The following is a 24,640-nucleotide window of genomic DNA, read 5'->3' on the forward strand; positions in this document are numbered from 1 at the left end:
ATAATAAATGTGCCCTTCCTCTAAACCAGTGAACCTGCAGCTCTGGGCCGCCAGGGGGCGCGCTACGTCACGTGAGTCCCCCCTCGCCCGGATGCGGAGTGAGCCATCTTGTCTCGAGACGATCTTCCGGAAAGTTCTACGTAGTGCGCACGCGCTCCCGGGATTAATGTCAAGGCACAAAAGTGGCGCTTCAGTGTTTCAGCTCTTCTCCGGTAAGCCAACCTCACTCTCATTTACGTCCCGCTCTTGCCTCCAATCTCACAAAGTTTAGGGAACTTGTGTGGGGCGGCCGGCGGGGGTCCCGGCGTCCCTGTGGGGGTCGCGTCGGGGCGAGCAGACACATTTTGTGGCGCAATTAAGAGTTAAATTGGGGAGAAATGCTGGAGCTCGGTGCGCGCTGTGACTCTGCCGCCTCTGGGCTCAGTATTGTTCAGTTGGCTCCCTAATGGCGGACACAGGCAGCGCTGCTTTCCGCTAAGGGGGAGGCGGAGGGGAGAGGGGGGGGGCAGCTTGTGCGGGGATACCGGGGTAAGAGCCGCCCGTGGGTCGCGGTGGCCCCGCCGCTAGCTCACCTAAACACGATGCGGGATTATCTTTGCGCCGCGTTGTTTACCACCGCATGACACAAACGAAGGCAGTTCATATAATATGGAGCTCTAGGGCGCCCCAGGTGGCCACTGCGTATATTTGCCACTGATTGCGCCAGGCTGGACTCGGCGCAGCGGGACTCGCGGTCCAATTAAAAGCCCCACGGTCACAGGTATCATACGAAGCAGCCTTTAAAATCCGTTTCCGGTTGTGTTTAGTTGGCGTCAGCGTGTGTGTAGCTAGAAAACGGTGCACCGGAGCCGGACGAGGCTGTGGAGCAGAGCGCACGTCCCCGCGCCGGCACGGCTGCGTTCATGCATGTCTCTCTCTCTCTCTCTCTCTGTGTGTGTTTACTCCGCGACGCGCATTTCACTTCCTTTCAGCGTCATTTCCACTTATTGGACGCGCTTAACTCGTGCTGATGTTGCTGTTAAGCCAACAATGGCGCAGTCTGTGTGTCTGTGCTCTCCTCCCCTCCATCCGCCGCTAATCCAATGGCTGTTTGCGCCAGGAAGGGCAGGGGTGGGAGCGGAGCGGAACACCCCAAGCCACGTTTCAGCCACTTGAGAGCGGACCTGCCCGGGCCGTGTGTGGAGGGGCCGGGGGGGCCCAGGTGCTGCTGCCTCCCCCCGGACTCTTGTTGGTCAAAGTTTGAGACCTCCCGGTTCCTTTGAGCCAAGTTTGCTCCAAAGGAAAAAGGGCTCGGATCGGGTCGCGTTCCCGGCGCCTGGACGGGACAGGAGCTGTTGCGGTTCCCTCCCCGGTGAGGTACTAATGAAGGACACGGCCGCGGGACTCGGCCGGCCCCGGACGCGTGGTAGGCTGGCTTTCATTCATGTCAGGGCTGTGTGGTCTACGTGCAGTTTAGCTTTGAGCCGCCAGGTACCTGGAATGAGCAGAACATGAGCCGCCAGCCGCTCTGCTGGCTGCGCATTACGCACCACTCATCAGTGACATCAGCCTTACGTAAGATTCATTCCAGGCGCTTGTGTTGTGCGGATGTGTTGTTAGTCGGCTGTAATCTGCGCAATTGGCGCAAACGTGTGCACGTGTCCACCTCGTGACCGGTGTCAGCATGGCATCATGAGCGGACAGTTGGGGGAGGTAGAGGAGCACCCATAGGTGCTGCTGTGGTCGCACCTGGTTCCGGTCTGAGGCCGTCTGATCGTCCCGGCTCATATCTCTGCATTGCAGTCTGGACCAGACTTCCCCCCTCAGAGCACCGCGGAGCTGCACAGAGCGGCCCTCTGTTGGTGTGATCACAGGCCCTAGAAGTGAGCTGCTCACGTAGGGGGAGGGGGCACTCCAGGTCCTCCTTCAGGTCCTCCTTCATGTCCTGACAGCAGTCAGCCAGTAGTTGGTTCTGACCTGAGGCTGAAGCTGAGGTCAGGCTGTGCAGCACAGGAGGAACTAATCATGCACCTCAACCTTCAGCAGCATCTTATTGATCTTGAACATCTTACTGCTTTGGCTTGTTTCCTGTCACATGGTGTGTGTGTGTGTGTGTGTGTGTGTGTGTGTGTGTGTGTGTGTGTGTGTGTGTGTGTGTGTGTGTGTGTGTGTGTGTGTGTGTGTGTGTGTGTGTGTGTGTGTGTGTGTGTGTGTGTGTGTGTGTGCATTAGAGCTGTATCATTTCATTGAGAAATAAACAGAATACTGTTATTATTAATGGAGTGGTTGATGTTATATGTGTGTCCATCACTGTAAGAGAAACTAGAATGAGAAATCTGCTCATTCCCACTCATGAATAATAACAATTAGAGTAAATCCTCATTCCAGCAATTTGATGTGCTGATGCCTCACTGCCGTGCTGGGCTGTCACATCTACACATGTGTAGTAGTTGCAGATAATGTGTGTGACATGTACATGAACAAAACACTGAAGCAGCGCCAGAGTCAAGTTGCTCAACAGAATGAGAGATGTTTTCTCACGCAGCTTTGGTGTTTCTGCCCAGTTTGTGTTCTTCTGGCATGAAGAATTGATCTTAGCTCAGTGCAGGAGTCTGTTATGATGCTTGGCGTCCAGCAGCAGAACCTCTGGCCCTGCTGCACCTTTGTCTCATGGTGGGGAATCACAGGGCGTGTTTGATCCAAGTGAGGCCTCCATGCCCACTGTGTGTAGTGTAGTGTGTAACACAGTGGAGAGCTGGAACAGGAAACTTGAGCTGAAGCTAATCCATCATCATGTTCCTCCAAGCTAAGCTAAGGACCACAGCACAACCACAGAGATGTCCTGAATACATCTAACACTAAGACACAATGGGGCACCTTTTATAAAAGCGTGTGTGTCATTAGAAAGGTGGTATTTCAATCAGTCCAACTCTGTTGTACCCAGATGTAGAGCACGGAGAACATGTCCCTGTGGTGGTACTGTTACCACAGCAACCAAGGTGTAGCTTCACTGGTTGCTAGTGGCAACAAGAGACAAGCTGTGTGGAGCGACGTGTGGGGGGAGGATGAGAGAGATGACAGGTGAGAGGAGAAGTGGAGCACCAGGTTGTTGGGGAGGAAGATGACGGCAGTGTGGGAGGAAGAGCAGCGCTGCCCCCGGTGCTGGGAAGGCGCGCTGCACTGGAGACGTCTCGCCGTCCTGTCGCCTCGCAGTGACTTCCTGTCGTAAATGCAGTCAGAAATGATTGGCTTGATTGTTGCTGCCTCGCCATCGTTGTTGTGACATCTTAGGAAGCAAACGATGCAAGAATGTAACAGGAAGTGACTCATGAACAGGATCACAACTGAGCTGAGGCCTAGTGTTGGGCGGTACATTCAGGTGACCCACAATTGGGCCATCAAACTTAGGATGTGGTCCCAGATGACTCCCAACTGGGGGAGCTGACCAATCTGTCCCCAGCCGTGCCGCACAATTCATCAAACTGAGATCACAAAGCACCAAACAATAAGAAGCTGCCACGCCTCTAAACCATGTTACAGTTACAGTTATACTACAGCTGCCCTGTGGGGGGCGCTGAGGAACAAGGGGGCTCCAAAAGGCAGCGTGTTTTAGCTAAAGGTATCGTAGATGTGTCCTGCAGAGTGTGTGTGTGTGTGTGTGAGAGAGGGAGAGAGTGAGAGAGCACCAAACGTACTGCGGTACAGTGTGTTTACTTTAGATCCTTTTAATCACCGTCGCAGTGTTTTCATCTTATCTCTGCTGACACCAACAAGCAATCAATGACACCTTTACACCGTTTAACAAGAGCGGAGTGAGCTGATCTCTCACACACACACACACACACACACACACACACACACACACACACACACACACACACACACACACACACACACACACACACACACACACACACACAGGTCCATATATCTCTATAGAAGGTGAAAGACGCGAGCTGTGGTTGTGCAGTAAAGTTTGAGGGTTTGGAGCTGCAGCGTGATGATGGAGCCTCTGGGTGCTCAATAAATAATACATGAAGTCATAATTTGTGTTTAAGTCTCTAATAATCATCAGGTGTCTGATATTGATCTGGTATTTTCTACCAGAGCCTGATTGTGTCTCCAGGAGTTCAGCAGCCAGTGAGGTTCAGTCTCCATGATGTCAGGGGAAAGGAGACGGATCACAGTGAAAGCAGGCTGTGGTCTCTCTCACTCACACACACACTCACACACACACACGCACACGCACGCGCACGCGCACACACACACACACACACAGGTAACGAGCCTTCACCAGGTGTGAGGACGCTGTGTGTGTGTGTAGGGGGGAGGGGGGTCCTCAGGGGACAGCTGAGCCACCTGTAGGGCTGTCAAACATCATAAAACTGATTGCTGGTCCTTGTGATCGCCTAATTGTCTCTGCCTTTTGTTTGTGTTTCCAGGTGGTTGCCTTAGCGATGGACGGGGAGGCAGAACCAAACCCTGTCGTAGCAGAAGAGGCAGGGGAGCAGGTGGAGCCGGCGGACGCCACTCCCTCCCCCCCGCGGCAGACCACACCCTCCCCTGAGGAGAGTGGGGAGGCAGTTTCCATGGAAACAGTAGACGGAGCTGCCAAAGATGGCGGCGTGGAGGACAATGACGATGACGTAGTTCTCGTAGGGGAGGAGGCCTCCCAGGCTTCCGAGTCCCAAGACGCAGTGAGCACAGATGGCACAGAGGCGGAGGTCCACCTGTCCACAGAGACCCGGCCTTCCCAGACCCCCAGTCCCCCGGTGTCTTCCAGCGCCCCCACCACCCCACCTAAAGGGCCAACCACAACCTCAGCCACAGAGCCTATCGTCATTGACGACGAGGAGGACTCTGTACACAAAGACACTCCCCCCCCCTCCTCGCCGGCGCCCCCTGCAGGCTCCTCTGCCCCTCCCTCGCCCAGTGGCCTCAGCAGCACCGAGCCGTACTCAGAGATCAGGATCGCCAGCGTCACCACGCTGGGCTCCGGCACTCAGAAAGGAAGCTCCTCTGTTCCCACGGCAACGGCCCTGTCACTCGCGACGGAAGAGCAGGCAGATATGAACCTGATGATCACCTCGGTGACGTCGCTGCAGGGCGGAGCCTCGGCTGCCACAGCGGTGAGGCACAGCAGCTGTGACATCTGGGCTTAACTGTTTGACCTTTGACCCTCACAGAGATGTGAGATATGAATCTATGATCTGTCTGGGAAACATGAGTGAAAGATGATGAGGGTTATTTAAGAAACTATTTCCTTTGATTTCAGCCACGATTCCATTCTTTTGCTACAATGAAACACTAAATGTTTGACATCATTGATTCTATAAATGTTCATATTACTTAAAGAATAAACGATCCGTCCAGGAGGGAACGTAAAGGAACGTGTTTGAAGTAGGATTCATATCTAAATGTAATTATTGTTTGTAAAATGTTGAGATTGATGCGGTGTAACCGTGGTAACTGTGTGTGTAGTTGTTGGTCAAACTAAACTGAACCAGTTTGTCTGCAGGCAGGCGAAGGTTCTGCAGAAGAGAACGACCTGCAGATCAGCGACGCCTTCAGCCTGAACGCTGACACTTCGCCCCCTCGGCCCACCGCCTCCTTCAACCCCGGGCGTGGCTCAGGACCTGTGGGTCAGCTGGTGCAGAACGGGGACACGGGGACCCACAACAGAACAGGTACAGGACCCGTGGTGGGCCAGCTGGACCGGGCCGCTTTAGTTCTGTTATCTTCATCAGCCTGATGGAGGCGCTGTGACCTGATGCCTCTGCTGCTGCTCCTCCTTCCCCCCCCCCCCTTCAGACTCCTGGATCTCCCAGTCAGCTTCATTCCCCCGCAACCAAAAGCAGACGGGGGTGGACTCTCCGTCACCCGCCACCTCCCTGCCCAAACCGCCGGGCCAGTCTTCCTCCTCGTCTTCCTCCTCAGGGCCCCAACCGCAGGCCAGGACAGTCAAGGTGAGTTCTGCCTGCTCACTGGGAGCTCCATCATGAAGCAACCAGGCAAACAGGAGAGGATGAGACATAGATGTTCCCTCAGCCATCACTGTAGACTGATTAGTTTACTGATGGAGCTCATTGGTTAGTTCCTGTATCACTCCATGTTCTACTGTTGTACTTGTGTGTAGTGCGGTAGGTGTCCACTAGATGTCAGCAGATACAAGTGTACATGCAGGTCAGCCACGTTCAGACTTTACTCTTCATCTCATTTACATCAAATGAGTCAAAGCAGCAGTCATGATGAAATATCTTTAAAGTTTAGTTTGTGCTGGGAGCAAAGACTCATGGGAGATGTGTGTGTGTGTGTGTGTTAAAGTGTTAGTTGAGCTTTCAGACTGATGTTGGGCCGGACAGACGCCTGATCCTTTATCCTCCCCTCATGTGTTTGACTCCAGGTGACCTGTGCCAACTGTAAGAAGCCTCTGAAGAAAGGCCAGACAGCCTACCAGAGGAAAGGATCCACGCACCTCTTCTGCTCCACCACCTGTCTCTCTGCCTTCTCACACAAACCCGCCCCCAAGAAGAGCTGCACCATGTGTAAAAAGTGAGGGCATGTAGAGATACAGGGGTCAGAGGTGCAGACGGACAGAACACCTCCAGCTTCTGCTCCTCTTCAAGAACCCATTCATGTGTCCCTTTGTTGCCGTCTTGTGTTTCAGAGACATCACAAACATGAAGGGGACCATTGTGGCTCAGGTGGACTCCAGCGAGTCATTCCAGGAGTTCTGTAGCACCGGCTGCCTGGGTGCGTACGAAAACAAGCAGAACCCGCCCAAATCTGGCCTGAAAACCAAATGCACCGTCTGCGGCAAACTCACAGAGGTCAGCCCACTCAACATCGCTCCAAATGTAGGAGGAAGTTTCTATCTCACAAACTGACACTTCTTACTATCGAGTGATCGTTTGCCTCTGGTGTGAACGACTCGGCACGAGGGAAGCGACTCGGTACTCAGTTCATTTGTCGTTCTGCTGTTTCTCCGTCCACAGATCCGGCACGAGGTCAGCTTTAAGACCGTGACCCACAAGATCTGCAGCGACGCGTGTTTCAACGTCTACCGCATGGCCAACGGGTTGATCATGAACTGCTGCGAGCAGTGCGGGGACTACCTGCCCAGCCGAGCCTCGGCCAACCACTTCCTGCTGGTAGACGGCCAGCAGAAACGCTTCTGCTGCCAGAACTGCGTCAAAGAGTTCAAGCAGGTACTGTGGACCCAAACAGAGACACAGAGCTCCACTAACGACCCGGTGAAGCTGACTCGGCTCCTCAAGTGTCTTGGTGATGACGGCGGATCTGCTTGGACTCTTTCAGGTCAACAGTAAGCTGGCCAGCTGCCTGACGTGTAAGACTCTGATTAAGACAGGCGAGGTTCTCCACAGCGTCGGCCCGGCCGGCACCGTGGCCTCCTACTGCTCCGTCAACTGCATGAACAAGGCCAAGCTGGTGACCTCCACCTTCATCAGTGAGTACAGAGGCCCTGCAGACACAGTGAAGACTCATTTAGAAGTTTGAGTCTCAACCAAATGAACGGGTAGCACATCCCAGTAGTTCTGCGCAAAGCACCACTGTCCTGAGGTGTATCAGCTGTTTGACGTGTGTGTGTGTGTGTGTGCAGGTGCAGAGCCCACCTGTCACTTCTGTAAGAGGAACTCCCTGCCTCAGTACCAGGCCACACTGCCAGAGGGAAACATTCTCAACTTCTGCAGCTCGCAGTGCGTCACTAAGTTCCAGGTGAGTCCAGCAACGATTCCAGTTCAAGCAGACAAACACAAACAACAGAAAAAGGAGGGAACAGACAGCTGCTGTGGGAGTCTGAAGCAGGTATGTTGATGGATGTTACCACGGTGACGTCTCCTTTACAGAACACTACGCTCCAGACCACCACCAACGGTCAGACGCAGCCGCCCGCTACAAACGCCACCATCCAGCTGAAGTGTAACTACTGTCGAGGGTCCTTCAGCCTGAAGCCTGAGACGCTGGAGTGGGAGGTGAGAAAGTCCCAACAAACCTCAGACGCCCTTTAACTCCACCCTACACACACCATCATGCTCTGAGCCCAGACCCCGCTGTAGATCTAAGCTGAGCCAGACAGAGCAGAGAGCCTAAGTCCTCAATCACTACAATACGGCCCGGGTCCAGAAGTACCACTGAACCCCCCAGAGAGCTCATGTGGAGGTGTTTGTGTGTGTGTGTGCAGGATAAGGTGTACCAGTTCTGCAGTAAGACCTGCTGTGAGGACTACAAGAAGCTGCACTGCATCGTGACTTTCTGCGAGTACTGCCACGAGGAGAGGACGCTGCACGACACCATCACCTTCTCCGGGGTCAAGAGGCCCTTCTGCAGCGAAGGTACCCGACGCCGACGCCCCCTCTGCGTTTTGTGCCCACGTCCCAGTTTCACTTCACGCTTCCCTTCTTCTTCTCCTCAGGCTGCAAACTGATGTACAAGAACGAGTTCATCAAGCGTCTGGGTCTGAAATGCGTCACCTGCAACCACTGCAACCAGATGTGTAAGAGGGGCGTGACGCGGCAGCTGGGCGGCATGACGCGGGACTTCTGCGGCGAGACGTGCGCCAAGAAGTTCCACGACTGGTACCACAAGGTCCGCAGCTTGTGACCTTTGACCTCTCTGCCACGAATCTGGGAGAACCTTGTGTGTTTTGCGGTGATGGTGGTGTGGTGACGTTTCTCCCTGTGGCCACTAGGCGGCGCGGTGCGACTGCTGTAAGGTGCAGGGGAACCTGGGTGAGTCTGTGATGTGGAGGGCAGAGGTCAAACACTTCTGTGACCAGCAGTGTCTGCTGAAGTTCTACTGCCAGCAGAACGAGCCCATCATGGTGACGCAGAAAGGCCCGGAGAACACCGGCCTGGGGATCGGCCTGCCCGGGACCAAACTGGGGGTGAGTAAGAGTCCATCCTCCTCACATCTCTCCTTCTGTCCTACGCTCTCTCTCTCTCTCAGATCTGAGAGGGGGTTTGGAGGTCAAAGCTGTGATGTTCTGTTGCCGTTTCAGCTGGTGAACCAGGCCAGCGTGGGATTCACCGCTGGAGGTTTGATGAGAGACGTCAAGAACAAGGCGGTGCTCTGCAAACCCCTCACCCTGACCAAGGCCACCTACTGCAAACCACACATGCAGAGCAAATCCTTACAGACGGGTAAAACCACGCTACATACGGCCATGATGAAGAGCTGCTGTTAGATTATAGATCCAGATTCAGGTCCCTGTACTTCAGGCTGTCAGGCGTCCAATGATTAGAACTCTTCTGCTGTTCACATTCTGACTCTCTGTGATTGCACTATGATGTCATATGAGGACACTGGCCTACATTATAGATCCAGCTTGAAGCCTTCCTGGTACTCGTTGCAGCCTGGTGTTTGTGTTAATTAGTGTGTGTGTGTGTGTGTGTGTAGATGTGGACGACGGTGTGAAGAGGGAGTACGTTCCTGTGCCCATACCTGTGCCCGTCTTCATCCCCATGCCCATGAATCTGTACGCCCAGGTCACACCCACTCCACTCGCTCTACCTGTACCGGTGAGGCACGGCGCTCCGTTCACCAGCACCTCTCAGTGCGTCTCCCAAAGGTCAAAGTTTGATCGCATCTTCCATCTTCTCCAGGTCCCAGTGCCCGTGTTCCTGCCCACCACCCTGCAGGGGGCCGACCAAATCATCCAGGCCATCAAAGAGCTGAAACCTGAGGTGACCTCTGACCCCCAGGAGGCCGACCTTCCACCTGTGGCTCAGGTGGTTGCAGAGGAGCAGAAGCCAGGTATGAGGGAGGCGGGGCCACAGTATGTTTACAGTCTGTAGAATGGAGCATGAACACGGGTTAACGCCTCTTAAAGCTCCTCTACATGAACGTATACGTTTGGTGAGAGACAAATAGGTTGACCCTTGACCTTTGATGTTGAGGAAACACCCCAGGCCTCCTTGAGGATCCCTTCAAGTTCATGCCCACCTCTGAAGTGAGGCCCTGTGTCAGCGTCTGCTTGTGTTTCAGATGTGAAGTCAGTGGAGCTGAAGAGGGAGCGGGAAGGGGAGCAGTCGGGCAGCAACTGTGACGATGAAGAGGAGGTGGAGGAGGAAGAGGAGGAGGAATACCAGCCTGACCTGGACCTGGAGGCCGACTTCCCACAAGGTTAAAGACCTGCATGTGCTGAATCTTTCCATCCCTTAAATCAGTCTGTGTCCTTTGAGCTTCAGCATCTTAATACTTCATGATCTCTTCCTCTTCCTGTATCTTCATCATGAGGGAAGTTTCTACCAGACTACAGCACATTACGTACTGTATCAGATAGTTGGCGTGCATGTAAACTTAGCTCATCCTCATGATGACCTCATGATGACCTCATCCTCATGATGACCTCATCCTCATGATGACCTCGTTCATGTCACCCAGGGTCTTTCCTCCTTCATGGGATCAAGGGGAGACGTGTTAAATAAGTTATTAGCTTTAATAAACTCTTTCCTTCCAAAGTCTGGTACCTAAAAGCGTCTGTGTGTGTTTGGTGTTGTAGTAATGAGATCCTAACTCCTCCCTCTGGTTATTCTGGTCCTGGTCATTGTCTCCTCTATCAGGACTCGTCTGCATGTGTGTACAAAATAGCTTGACCTACCGAGAGGTATGTAGAAGAGATGCTTATTGTGTAACTGAGCCTCTGTTGGTGCAGAAGGTGCTACTGTCTCGGCCAATCACAACGCAGCTCATAGGGGGAGGATCTGAGCTCATGCATGTTGAAGCTTGAATGTACAGTAAGGTGTCCAGTGATTATAACTCTAATGCTGTTCACATTCTGACTGGTTGTGATTGCACTATGATGTCGTATGAGGACACACACACACACACACACACACACACACACACACACACACAGAGTTGCTGAGCTGCATGAGTGGCACCTTCTCTCCTTTGTAGATATGTAGGTGCTCCTTTAGTTTAATATGTGAGGGATGAATATTTCATGAAGTTATTCATGAATTCTGTTTCCTGCTGTAGCCTCAGATCCTGCTCCGGTGCTGGAGGGAATGGAGGAGGACATGGGCTTCTCTCTGCCCCCGGTTCTGACAGAGGTGAAGGAGGAGGAAGAGGACCTGGAGGAGGACCTGGAGGAGAAGGAGGAGAAGGAGGGGAAGGAGGACCTGGAGAAGGAGAAGGAGAAGACGGCGTCAAGACCTCAGCCCAGGAGACGGGTACACACACACACACACACACACACACGTCTTCTGATCTGGTGCGTTGATAGTCTAGTTGCCATCTGTCTCTGAGCATCAGGACTAATAGTAAATGTGTGTGTGTCTCAGGGCAACAAGAGGCAGGCAGTGGAGGCGGGGTCAGATTTGGCCTCTCCATCGTCCCCGTGTCCAGCAGACGGACACTCAAAGGGACGCTCGCTGCCTCTCAAAGCTCGCTACGGCGTCAATGCCTGGAAACGCTGGGTGCTGTCTTCTGACCAATCAGACGGCTCCAAGCCAGGTGAGTTACCTGACACATTCACTCAGCAGGCTCAGAGTTCAGGGCAGATGATTATGAGACACACCTGTTAAAGACAAAAGTCGTAGTCAGATATTGGTAATGATGATGCGACAGTGAGATAAGATGAAGATCACACATCATACAATGGAGCGCAGGTCTTCTAACAGAGATCCGTTCTGTTCCAGCTCCTGCAGTCCGGTCCAAGAGGAACCTGCTGGCGCTGAGTTCAAAGGAGCTGAACGTGGCTCTGTCTCAGTTTGTCAGGGAGGTTTGCAGACCCAACGGCGAGCGATACGCCCCCGACAGCATCCTCTACCTCTGCCTGGGCATCCAGCAGGTTGGTACACAAACACATCCACTGCTTCAAAATCAGACGTTGACAGTTGAACATTGGCCAACAGCAGGATTCCTACAACCATGAACATGTGGGAGTCGTGGAGTTTCAGTGTTTTGGTGGTAAAGTGTCTGTCCAGTGATTATAATTCTTTGCTGTTCACATCCTGAGCAACAATGCTGATTCTTTAAATATGAGGACACAGACATGAAGCTCTGAGAAGACATTTGGTATCCATGCAACATTTAAGTGTGTGTGTGTGTGTGTGTGTGTACGTACGTAGCATCTTCATGCCAAAGGCAGGAAGGACGACCTCTTTGGTGACCCCTGCTACAAGCAATTTGGTGAGGAGCTCAACAAGGTTTTGAAGGACTGGCAGCCAAGTGTGCTTCCTGATGGTGAGTGGCCCACAAAGCTACGTTAGCCTGTGAGCTACAGGGCTTGTATTATTGAGACGATGCTCATTTGATTTGAAGCTGGGCCTGTTATCGATCACTATTACGGTTTGCTTGTGTTACTTTTCAAGCCTACAGTCACACACACAACACATGTAGTAGATCAGTGCCATAACTGAATATAGCTACATTATTGCATAGACCAACAAGTGCTACATTATAAATAAACCAAAATGTTCAAAGTGTTAATTTAAGACTTGATTGTAAAGGTAAACTTGTAGACTGAAGATGAAGCATCAGGGTCTGTGTCCAATGATTAGAACTCTTCTGCTGTTCACATCCTGACACTCTGTGATTGCACTATGATGTCATATGAGGACACAGCACGTATGTTCATCTGTAAACAACACCACCCGTTCAGGCCTGAATAAGGAAACAAACACTTACAGGGTTTAAAGTCTACATGAGCAATTCAACACACGCCGCCCCATCACCATCTTAGGTTAGACGATGGCGTTGATGTGGTCTCCCCTCTCTGCAGGCTCCCTGTGGGGTCGGGTGGAGGAGCAGTGCTTGTGTAGCAGCCAGCAGATCGGCGAGCAGAGTCCCGCCGCCCTCCTCCGCTCGCTGGTCTACCTGAATACCAAATACTTCGGCCTGCGCACGGTGGAGCAGCACCTTCGTCTGTCCTTCGCCAACGTCTACGGCCCAGACACTGTTCATCCGGTCACCAAGGAGACCGCTGTCTGCATCCGTGTGCCTTCAATCTCTCAGGATCACCATGGTGAGACGCTCTCCTTGGCTGGTTGATGTTCAGTATCAGCAAGGTGGCTTTGTGCCGTCTGCAGACACATGGAAGGGTAAAGGTCATGGTGAGGAGTTGGGAGACGGTCCGTAAGAGATGAAGATCACTGCAGTCTTCACTCTGCCAGCATCTGTTTATTTAGTCATGGTGTCAATGTTTACCCTCTGATCTTGAAAAGCTTTAACGTTGTCGTCTTTCCGTCGCAGTGGAAGGAGAGTCTAGGAAAAGGAAGCGGAAGGCAGAAGACGGCGACCCGGACTACAGACTAGACGACGACTTGAGAGGCTCGACTGTCCGCTGCCCCGTGAAGAAGCACGAGTGCCGTCTGTACGAGGTCTACAGGTCCAAGTGGTGGGTGGAGTCCCTTTGCCTCAGCTTACTGTGACGTCCTGTGATTAGAACTCATTGCTGTTCACATTCTGAACCTCCGTGTTGACCTTTTGTGTTCTGAGGACGTCTCCACAGACTCACAGCTCCAGATGATCACGAGTCAGATGGTTAACAGAAGGACTCTCTCTCTCCCTTCTGTCCTGTTCTTCTTGACTCTCCCTCTCCCTACATTTCCACTCCTTTGCTCTCCCCTCTTTCCTCCTCCAGCCCACCGTCGTTGCGGGAGCGTCTGGATGTCTTCTACGTTCAGCCGGATCTGTCCTACAGTCCCAGCGAGAAGATCTGGTTCGGCTCGTCGCCGCTGGAGCGAAGCCTCCTGGAAAGCCTCCTCACCAGGGTCCTCCTGGTCAGGGACATATACACGGACAAACAACACTTGGAGGAAGATGAGGATGAGCAGGAGGAGGAGGAGGATGGGGGTGGAAAAGGTCTGGGAAAGTAGCCATGACTTGGACTTGGGTTAGTAGAGCTTGAACCAGTCGGAAGAGCAGGACAGCTTAGCGGTATGTGCTCCTCTCTGGCCCTCTTCCTCCTCCTCCTCCTCCTCCTGCCTGACCTGCTGAGAGAGAACGACCTAAGAAGCTGGAGCTCAGTCTCAAACTTTGCTGCTGGGGTCTTTGGGAGGTCGGGGGGGGAAAGGAAGCGCTTACTCGCACGTTCCAAGCCTTTTCTTTATTTGGGTCAAAAAGCAGATGTGGGGACAAACCGTGTCCTCCCAACCTAGAAGAACTAGTGGGGATGAGCGGGAGGGCAAGGAGAGAGGGGAGGGCAAGGAGCTCGGCACCTTGTAGCCGCTCAGCGTTTAGCATGAATTCACCTTCAGAGGGATGAAGTCAGATTAGTCGGTACATCTGTAGAACTCTGTCAGACTGTAATCCTTCCTCTTGTCATTAGCGACCACGAGTCCACGTCAGGAAATCCACACTCCTTCTTCCGTTAACTTTATACTTCAAACGTCCGGCCGCTCTCCGTGCTCCTGGCTCCAGAGACAATGCCCCCGGGCGACTACCAAGAAGTGTCCTTCTGCCCGCTCAAGGCAACAGAAACGCCTCCTCAGTCAAACAAGCTGACCCGGTTAAGATGCGCTTTTTAGGTTTTTGCACAGATTGAAGGTTTTAGAGGATGAGACGCCGTGACCAATAGTGAGACGAGGAACGATTACACCATCATCCAGGCGTTTGTATCCACGTACAGACGGGCGGCAGGTTTAGTGACGGTGTCAGAGGTCAGTATGTGGCAGAGCAGCATCAGCCACAAGTCCAGTACCTACAGGGACCGCAGGAGCCAGGGGATCAGGTCCAGAAGCAGAGCCACAGGAAGTGATGGGGCTTTAGTTTGACGGTGTCTCCCCACTGAACATGTGGCCAGGTGTGTATGTGTGTGTGTGTCTCTCTGCGTTTCACAGGGTTTCTCTGCTAAAGCCCAAATCAAACTTCCCTCTCCAGGTCTTCAGCCCCTTGCTACCATTGAAGTGTACTTAACCTACTGGCACTCATCTCAGAGCCTCCATGGACCTGTGGTTGTTGTTGTCGTCTTCTGAAGGAAACGCTGCTGGTGTCCACCCTCTCTTCTCTTTGTGTTCGTACAGAGCAGATACCAGCACTCGCGGTTTGGACCTCAGAGTTAACGTTGAGTTCCGCCCGTGTGATTTTAGGCCGTTGGTGGTTTTATGTCTGAACAGAGTGAGGTGGAGCTTCAGTCAGAGTCCTGCTTGGTTTAGGAGGAACAGGCGGGATCAAACGCACCCCATCACCGCTTTGCTTCTTAGTGCATCAGGGGTGGACGGAAGAGGGAGGAGTCACGCTGGTGGAGGTGTTGGTGTTGGTACAGTCCGGCCTCTTGTACCTCTTTGAGTGGGAGAAACTCTTTGATTGTCACAAATATTTTCAGGTATGAACTCAACTCTCAGTCACGGCGTTTACAGGCTCACTACACCAGACGCCGCTCCATCTGTGCTGCCATGGAGACGCACGCACAGACGGCCTGTACGTGATCCCAGCATGAGGAAGAGTCCGGCAGGGGAGGAAGAGCAGGCAGAGGTGGATCCTGCTTCAAAACAAACTCACAGTGAGCTTCAGTCGCTTCACTCTCAGGCTTCAGGCTGATGGAGTGAGTTCACATGAACGACGCCAGATTTGATCCATAATGTGAATGATTTATGAGTGAATGAGTGTGTTTGATTGGAAATGGGTCAGGGCGTCGCCAGGGTAACCCACCTCCCCATGCTCTGTCTCGCCTGGCAGATGCACGCTCGCATCGACGCATCATGTGGCGTCTCTGACTGTCCTAACTGTGTGTGTGGGTGTGTGTGTGTGTGTGTGTGTGTGTGTGTGTGTGTGTGTGTGTGTGTGTGTGTGTGTGGGGCTCTGGAGAGGCTGGAGAGCGCCCCCCGTCATCCCGCTTCTCCTACAACATGCGTGTTGTTCTCAGGTGAGGGACTCAGACTGAAGGACTGAAGCAGCTCCTTCTGCTGCGTCAGAGGAACTTGACTCCATGTGATGTAGCATTACAGACACACCAGGCCCAGACGGTGAAGTGTAAATATCTGTGAGACGAGCGGAGGCCACACAGAGGGAACGCACCTTCAGCTTGAGAACCCTTCTCCTAAAATGACTGCTTATTTATTTATCTTTGATTAGTTTCTGTTTCCACTGGGACGGCATTTTGTCCCTCACGGCCCTGAGCTCTCTGCTCCCCCTGCTGGATAATGGGTGTCGGCGCAGGAGGACACGGTCGCCCTCTAATGATGAAGGACGTCTGTTACTCTGGGCCCGTCCTGCGTCTGTCCTGCCCCGGTCGTCCCTTCTCTGGGTCTTCGTCCCTCACTCGTCCCTCTGACCCGGGCGCTTGTTGCGTGGCTCCGTCCTCCAGAGCGCCGCAGAGCAGAGGTTTGTGGCACAGAGGGTCTGGACTTTATACTTCACGCTTTATTGGGAGCTGAACAGTCAGGAGTTCTGTCTGCTCACTGATTTGATGTTTTTATTTATGTGGTCCTTTTTTCTTTTTTTTTTACCTTCATCTCATGACATTTATTTGGAACTTAATTTCTGTTTGTTTCAATAAATTGGAGAAAGTGTTATTCTAAAAAAAAAACAAAAAAACATCTCTATTTCAGACTTTATTTTTCTATCAAATCCTCAGCTTGTTTGAACTCCTGTGTAAATGTATTTATGTCTGAAAACTCCAAACCTGCTCTTATTTAAGCTAAATGGTTTTCACTCAGTGACTCAGGATCTGCTGCGTCGTCATCACACTGCAGACAGAAGAAGAAGATGCTGTGATGAGGCTCCATTATTCACTGCACTGTAAACCTGAGGGTTAACAGAAAGAAGACAGAATCACAGCTTCACCTCCTGAAGCTCCACTCAAACACTGAGCTCGTGTGGGGCACTGGTGTTTACCACCTTCTGATGAGCACCTGAATGCAGCACAGGGATTTGAGCCCGACACACCCACTGTTTAGGAAGCAAGCCACTGATTCACTCTGTCTGTGGGTGTGGCCTGATGAAGCTGACCAATCAAAACAGAGCATGGCCATTTGGGAGGGGTGACTTTAAAGAGACAGTACTTTAAATGCTGGTTTCACACAGTGTGCACAGCAATGCTGCAGTGAGGGAGAATAGAACAGTTAATAAATGTGTGGGGTTGATAAAGTATAGTGTATAAAGTCTGGATGAGTCCTTTAGACTTGACCTGCTTTTAACTCCCACAAGCATATGAACATGTGACATTAAACACCTGACAAAACCTTAATCGGACAATGAAAGCAGAATGTTTTGAATGGAAGTGTTTGGTTTCCCTGCTGCTTCTCCCTCAGTGATGTCACGCCTCCAGTGTCGCCCCCTTGAGGCTCCTGTGTGTAAACGATACCTTCACGTCCTCCTGTCCAACTCAAGTGTTTGAGGCCCGAGGTGCCTAACTCTCCCTCTTGACCTTTTTTCCCTCTCGCTGCCATCGTGTCCCATTTTTGCAAGGTGACGGCCTGATGTGACAGAGAGGCGGCGAGCGTTATCTGGACGTGACGGACAGCATGGCAGGAGTAGGCGCGGCTACTCCACAAGTCCTGTTGAAAAGGTTAAAGGGCCGAGGTGTGTGTGTGTGATGTAGCTTTATCTCTTCATCTATCTATATAACCTTTCCTACAGCTTTATACTCTCCTTGGTCTCTCTCTTAGTGGAACCATTCCTGTTCTCACAAACACAAACCAAAGCTTCTGATCCCTGTGTCATCAATAAGCTGTTATGGTTGGATAGCTGCTCAGCCTTGGCAGAGGTATGAACTCTGTGTGTGTGCGTGGAGCCCACAGTGACAGGGTTGTGGTGTTTTGTGTGTGTGCTCCCTCAGAGTTGGCCAGACTCCAGAGTAAAGCCGGCCCGACCCTGAGCGCCCGCACAGACGGGCCTGCAGGTGTAAAAACATTTTCCCCCCTCGTGGTTTTTTTTTGTTTCGGCTCAATCCCTGGCTCTTTCAGGGCCACAAAGGGAACGCTGCGCTCAGCAGGGTCATGTGGGCAAGGCCGGGGGGGGCAAAGGCGGTGATCAGGGCCTCTGATGGGCAGCGAAGCCTTTAGAATCACAACATAACGCCTGTCACTGTTTAATGATGCAACCACTGTGTGTGTGTGTGTGTGTGTGTGTGTGTGAGAGAGAGACCCGCCACACATTGAGACACGCCAGAGCAGCTGAAGGACAGGGCAGAGTTTATCTGAGACAAGTGTGTGTGGCGGTGTCAACCTTCATTGCTGCCTCACAGGAACAAGGCTGTGGGTTTGAATCCCAGTGGAGTTTTCTGTTTGTCCCTGTAGAAACACGTACGTTAGATTTAACACTGATCTGATCTGTAGGTGTCACTGCAGAGCTCTGTCTGTCTCTCTCTCTGTCTCCCTCTCTCTCTCCCTCGGTCTGTCTCTCTGTAGTGGTTGATTGGTTCATCAAATGACTATAAAGTTCAGACATTAGACTAACTGAGCACATTAACCCTTTGAAGTCTCAGCTTATCAAGTAAACTCCTGAATGTTGTAACTGTTGTGCACCATATTTTTGTTTTTGAGCTCTGATGCTTCATGTTTTGATGTTCAGAAGAAGAAGAACGCGGCGTGAAGTTTAACAGCCGAGTACCAAACTGGAAAGGTCTGTGTGTGAGGAGCGGCGATGTTTCCATGAGCCTCAGGTTCATCACACTCCTGAAATACATAAAGGGGGCCTGAGGTATTTGTGCTGTGGGCTGAGTGTGAATTTGTTTGGTGATTAAAGACTATAAATAGCCTCGTGCCAGCGCTGACTGGGAGGCCTGCAGTCAGACGGCAGAGTCACTTTTCACACTACAGGGTCACATGGAGCCTGAAACTGCAAGGAAACCACAAATCTCACAGGTTCACTCTGACAACCCAGCCTCTGGGCTCTGAGGGAAAGAGATGCAGACAGGTGAGTGCAGAAACTCATCTGATCTCAGGTCAACAACGAAAAAGAACTGAGAGAATAAGGACAGATGTCTTCTTCCTCCTCATGTCTGTGAACACAGCAAACAGCCCCAAACAAACAAACAAAACACATTATTCAGTCAAGAAAACCCCCGTAAAGGCAATAAAAGCCTCAGTAAGTTAGCTTTGGCCCCTCAGCCCCTGGTCCCTCTCGGCCCCTGGTCCCTCCCGGCCCCTGGCCCTTATCGGCTCTCGGCCCCTGGTCCCTCTCCATCATGCTGACAGACGGACTATCTCCCATCACTCTGCAGCCACTGGACCCAAGAGCCCAGCACTCATGTATTCTACTCTGTTTTTGGCTTTGCTCATCAGACCCCACCCCCTTTTAGCCGATGAGCTCATCTGCAGGAGAACTCTTTTTCCTTTTTCAACTTTATAACGCGAGTGAGACATGGTGGGCTCCCGTCACTGTGTGCGTGTGTGTGTGTGGAGAAGAGTGGTGCTATTGCAGTGAATGAGGCGCCATTTTGAAGAAATATGTGTTCTCAGCATTAACCTTTGTTAGTTTGCTTTTTGCAAAATCAGTAACTTGTACGTCTGTCTGTCTGTCTGTCTGTCTGGTATAGTTCTTATACTTTGTGAGCTCGTCTTACATCACATGTCACAGTTGAAGAGTGAAGCCCAGGGCCACTTCCTGTAATGTGTTTCCCAGCTGATGCCCGTAAGGCTCAGTGATCCCAACGAGTTTCCCGGTTGAAGTAAACTTCGCTCACGTGTATGAGGAGTTGCACAGTGTTGTAAATTGTCGCTGGGTCCTTGAGACCGAACGGACTGAGATCGTGATCGATGTTTCGCTCTATGCTGCAAGACTGACACGCCCGTCTCACTTTCATTATTTTTGGATGTGGTTATGAAGGGAGTTTGGTCGGTTGCCCGGTTCGTACTTTGTCACATTCTCACATCGTCGGTTGGAATGCAGAGTGAAGGAGTGAGCATTTGGGAGGTCAGGGGTCAAAGAGTCTACAAGGGGAGGAACAGAGAGACTCAGAAGCTCTGCAGGAAGCCAGCAGCCTTTTAACTACCAGAGGGTTGGGAAACAATTAATGTGACTGAATGTAGTGATTTTAGAATGCCTTGTAAAAACGTTTATCTTTGGCCACTAGTTTTTCTCCTCTGGAGCCCTTCTTCTGTATCTCTACAATATGATATGCAGTGATTTGAAATTGCTCCAGTGTATTCTGGGTCGGCTCTGTGGTCTCCTTGTCTTTGGACACGCCCATAAATACCTCCCAGCCATTCAGGAAGCGTCCTGATTAGATGCCCAGACCACCTCAGCCAGCTCCTTTGTCTCCCCTGAACCTCCTGAGGTCCGAGCTCCTCGTGCTGTCACCTTACTGAGGAAACTCATTAGTTCTTCTGTCACCAGAGGGTTGGAATGTAGAGACACTGGTAAACAGAGCTTTGCCTTTGGGCTCAGCGGTGGAGCATCTGCATCACAGTGGTTAATCCAGACTACCTTCACTGGAGAACCAGACTGAACTCCTTCACTGGGGGCAGTAGACAGGGTACTTTAACCTTTACGTGACCTTAGATGTACAGGAGCCGACCTTCATCCCTCCGGACTTTCCAAGCTACTGCAAACCACAGCATGTGAGAGGTCAGTGCCTATAGCATTACCACAAGGTTGTAATTAGGAGGTCAACACCAAACAAACTAAAGGCCCAGGAAAGCCTGACAGCCCTACAGAGGAGACAACTCAGAGACAGGGGAACGGGGGGACGGGGTCTACGAGGAAGCCACAGATGGAGACGGAATGTCGTCCCCATGGGTCTCTCTCTAATTCAACCAGCCGGACTAACAATCTTCAGGAATCATCCTCCAGTCCAACGAAGTGAACTCCCTAAGCAGAATGGTGCAAAAAGTTTATTTACTCAGTTTTTTATTAAACAGTTTGTAAACATTTGAGGTAAATGGACATTGACATGAACTCGTTCCTACAAAATATTCATTCAAACACAAGGCACTTTGTTCTTTTTTAAGACAGCACTGAGCATGAGAGGGTTAATGGTTCCTCCTGCCCCGACGAGCCGGGGAAGTCGTCTCGGCGCGACATGGTGGGAGGAGGAGTAGGTGAGAGGGGGAGGAGTCACGGGAACCATGGGCTTTAGGCACCACTTCCTGTCAGGGTTCCTACAGCAGGTGAGGGGAGGGCCAGCTACCCAACCAACGTTAGCTCAGCATGGAGCCGTTTGATATGACGTCTAAGTGGAGAACACAGAAATATAAATACACCGACTTTCGCTCGCTGCTGCTTTTCTTTAAACTCACAAGCATCAATTTCAGATTTCAGTTCTTTCGTCTACTCTAGCGTTTCTCTTTAGAGCCACCGTGTTTTTAGCATTAAGACATTTGTTCCTTTGAGGATAACAGAATGGGGAGTTGGGGGTCAGAACCATATCATCAGCATAGAACAGCATTTTCTTACCTAAATGTGCAAATCTTCATTAACTAGTAAAATGTAAACTTTAGGAACCAAAAACAAATGCAGCTTACAAAGATTCTTGTCATTTTTGTACAATAAACATGGATGGGAAGGTTGCTTCTTTATGTTTCACTTTGTACTTGATGCTTCAAACTCATCACGGAAGATCAAACCCCTGCTGGTGACTTCACTGTACTTCCCTCTGTGTGCTGGCATGAGTTTATCAAACGGTACAAAGATGCAATAGTAGCACTTAATGGTGTTTAACCCTCTGGAATCTGAACTCAGTTAAAAAAAGGAAATGAGTGTAAAAAGTCATTTTCAAGCCAACCAAAGAACTCTGAGTCTGAGTTTGAAAGAGCTTTGGAGATATTGTCACCCTACATTTGTCTGTCTCATATTTTACATGCGTGTCTTTTGTGTGTTTAGTTTCCTTCATAAAGGTTTGGTGCTAAATAAGTGCTGTGATCTCTGAAGCCTGGACGCTTCATAGCTTCAACCACTCCAACCCCACAGATCAATGCCATGCATGCTCTGTGTTCTACTGAGCTCATTGTGGCAGTCAGTATCGCATGTAATACTTTTTCTTTTCCAGGAAACCTGCCGTCATAAATCTGGAACATTCACAGTGAAAACAGTCTGGATTTAGCAGCAAAAACTGAGACTGAAAACAAAAGTGAAGCTTGAAAAAAAAGTGTCCTCAGCTCAGCTGTGTAACAGGAAGTTTCCTTTAGGTGTTTACTTCTTCGTTTGTGTCCATATGACCTTTGACCTTTACTGGGGAAGTGGTTCCTAGCAGCCTGGTCCAGAGGAGAGCAGACCTGCAGCTCTGGCTACTGCTCTGCCTCTCTGTCAAGCTCTATCACTGAAGGCTCTACAGAGCTCCACCACCAGGGGGCACTGGCTTTGATTGCCTGTATGAAGGATCTTTGACTAGGTAAGGACAGTAACTATCCCCCCTCCTGTCCGCCCTGGTGCGACCTATTGGACACTCAAAAGCGTCCCAGATGTGCCAAAGAGGAAGTATCAGAGGTAAAGCCTCTGTCACTGTGCTGCTGTTTACCAGAAGGTTGAGAACATTGTGATGCTTTGATCCGTATCACCTCCTGCTATGCCGACGCCTCTTTACGCTGAGGATCATGGGAATAAACCAGTGGTAACCTTTCCAGTTCTAATATCTGTGGTGGATAGTGGGTAAAGCAAAGCCAATCAGAAGCTTTCTCAGTGAATCAGTCAGTTGTAGGTCTACGTGTTCACGTGATCACAAAGAACACGTGATCACAAAGAACACGTGATCACAAAGCTGATGTCTCCAAAATACTCATGAGACAAACTAAGATCCCCTGCAGCTCACTGAGGCACCATTCTGTCATTTCTATTTTCTATTTGTTTTCTGTCCTGTTTCTGTCGCTGTCTTGTGTTTGTTATGAATGTGATTGTGTGTGTGAGTTTGTGTGTGTGTGTGGGGGGGGGCGTGGCTTGTGTTGAGCCTTATACAGACAGGTCATTGGCTCTGGCCCTGGTGCTGCTGCTCCTGCTGGCTCTGCTGAGCCGGCGCTGATCTGTGCCGGCGCTCAGCGGAGGCTCGTGCATCTCCACCGTGGTGATGATGACGTGGCCTTCCTCTTGCTCGCTCTTTCCCTCGCCACAGCTGCCTGCAGTGGAGGTGGTGCTGACGGCGCCTGTCATGGAGGCCGTGTCCAGGACTTTAACGGCGGCGGCGGGGAGAAGCGGTGCAGCGTCGACAGAATGCTGTTGCTCTCTGTTAGTGCTGGAGGAGGAGGTGCTGGAGGAGGGGGAGGGGCAGGGGGAGGCGGCCTTCATCTCCAGAGTCTGCTGCTCAGTGGCCAGGTTGGCCCAGTTCTGCTGCGTGGCCAGTCTGTGGTTGTTGCTGTTGTAGAAGTGGGAGGGGGGGGAGGGCTGGCAGAGGGTCTCCTCCTCCTGCTGGAGGTCGGCCATCTTAAACTCCCCCGTCGACAAGGCCGCCGCCCCCACAGGCGTCATGAAGGCCCCGCGACCCGCCGTCACGTCTGTGTAGTCGGGAGGGTAGCTGAGGCTCGGGGGGGCGGTCCTGGAGGCGGAGGCCAGGCGCTCCAGCCTGGAGATGTCGGCGCGATGCAGCGCCGCATAGTCGGGGGCAAACTGGTTGGTCATGCCCTGTTTCAGCTTCTTCCAGCCCAGGTGATAGATCTCTAACAAATTCAGCAAAAGAGACACGCAAGCCACCACAAGCATAAATAAAATGAAAATGGTCTTTTCAGTGGGCCTGGATATGAAGCAGTCCACCGTGTTGGGGCAGGGCCAGCGTGCACACTTATACAGCGGCCTCAGCTGGAAGCCGTACAGGAAGTACTGGCCCAGGATGAAGCCCACCTCAAACAGCGTCTTGAAAATAATGTTGAACACGTATGTGCGTAACAAAGCGCCTCTGATCCGGATTTTGCCATGTTCGTCCCTGATGGGCGGCTTCTCCTTCTTACCGCCGCCTCTCGCCGCAGCATCTCCTCCGTTTCTGTAAAGTTCCTTCTCCTCTTGTAACCTGGTAGCCTTCCTCACCTCCTCATCGCGCTCTCTCCGCTTCTCCTCCATGCGGACGATGTGCAGCACGTGGCCCAGGTAGATGAGGGTCGGCGTGGACACGAAGATGATCTGCAGGACCCAGAAGCGGATGTGGGAGATGGGGAAGGCCTCGTCGTAGCAGACGTTCTCGCATCCGGGCTGCTGGGTGTTGCAGGTGAAGTCGGACTGCTCGTCCCCCCACACCTCCTCCGCCGCCGCCCCCAGCACCAGGATCCGGAAGATGAACAGAACGGTCAGCCAGACTTTGCCGATGACGGTGGAATGTTCCTGAGCGTTCTCTAACAGCCGCCCCAGAAAGCTCCAGTCGCCCATGCTTCCAGCTTTCTAGCCTATGGAGAAAGTATAGGCTGGGAGGAAAGAGAGAGAAGGAAGAAAGGGATGGAAGAGACAGAAAGGGAGTAAATGAAGAAGCGTCAACGACTCCCCCCATCAAACCTCGCTCTGAATGTTTGTGATCCTCAGGCCTTACCCAGCGGTTAAACACTCTGCACATACACACACGCAAAAGGACACCAAAAGCAGAGTGGAGGTGTCGAGCGGACATAACGCGATTTCACGTAAAAACTATTAGACGAACAAGAACTGGAAAGCTTGGTGCGGCATCACATAGAGAGAACAGATCAGGAGCCAAAACGCAGCATCAGCCTCAAACTGAGGCTTTTAGCCGCTCGTACTGTATGAGGCAGCAACACACACACACACACACACACACACTCCCTCTCACCCGCTCGCTCCACTGCCCAACAGGCATGTGCTGAGATCAACATTATAATGCACC

General features: G+C 51.7%; 2 protein-coding genes across 2 annotated transcripts; one reads left to right on the top strand and one right to left on the bottom strand.

Annotated features, from left to right (window-relative positions):
* Positions 1-123: 123 nt before the first annotated feature.
* LOC142988595 (zinc finger MYM-type protein 2-like) lies at positions 124-16,642 on the top strand. Its single transcript, XM_076137795.1, has 24 exons — positions 124-212; positions 4,422-5,108; positions 5,498-5,666; positions 5,791-5,945; positions 6,383-6,531; positions 6,647-6,809; positions 6,975-7,187; positions 7,297-7,447; positions 7,601-7,716; positions 7,848-7,973; positions 8,183-8,333; positions 8,414-8,586; positions 8,690-8,884; positions 8,999-9,140; positions 9,397-9,518; positions 9,603-9,753; positions 9,985-10,122; positions 10,981-11,174; positions 11,286-11,457; positions 11,643-11,794; positions 12,075-12,189; positions 12,728-12,970; positions 13,198-13,342; positions 13,589-16,642. The coding sequence occupies exons 2-24, from the start codon at positions 4,437-4,439 to the stop codon at positions 13,821-13,823; spliced, it is 4,242 nt and encodes a 1,413-aa protein (XP_075993910.1). The 5' UTR covers positions 124-212; positions 4,422-4,436; the 3' UTR covers positions 13,824-16,642.
* A 6,131-nt stretch (positions 16,643-22,773) lies between these two features.
* Positions 22,774-24,174, bottom strand: LOC142988594 (gap junction alpha-3 protein-like). The gene has a single exon (XM_076137793.1). The coding sequence runs from the start codon at positions 24,172-24,174 to the stop codon at positions 22,774-22,776; it is 1,401 nt and encodes a 466-aa protein (XP_075993908.1).
* Positions 24,175-24,640: the final 466 nt, after the last annotated feature.

The sequence above is a fragment of the Genypterus blacodes genome, unplaced genomic scaffold (assembly GCF_046128005.1).
Source record: "Genypterus blacodes isolate CSIRO-AG114 ecotype Tasmania unplaced genomic scaffold, CSIRO-AGI_Gbla_v1 ptg000337l_1, whole genome shotgun sequence".
NCBI classification, from domain to species: Eukaryota; Metazoa; Chordata; class Actinopteri; order Ophidiiformes; family Ophidiidae; genus Genypterus; species Genypterus blacodes.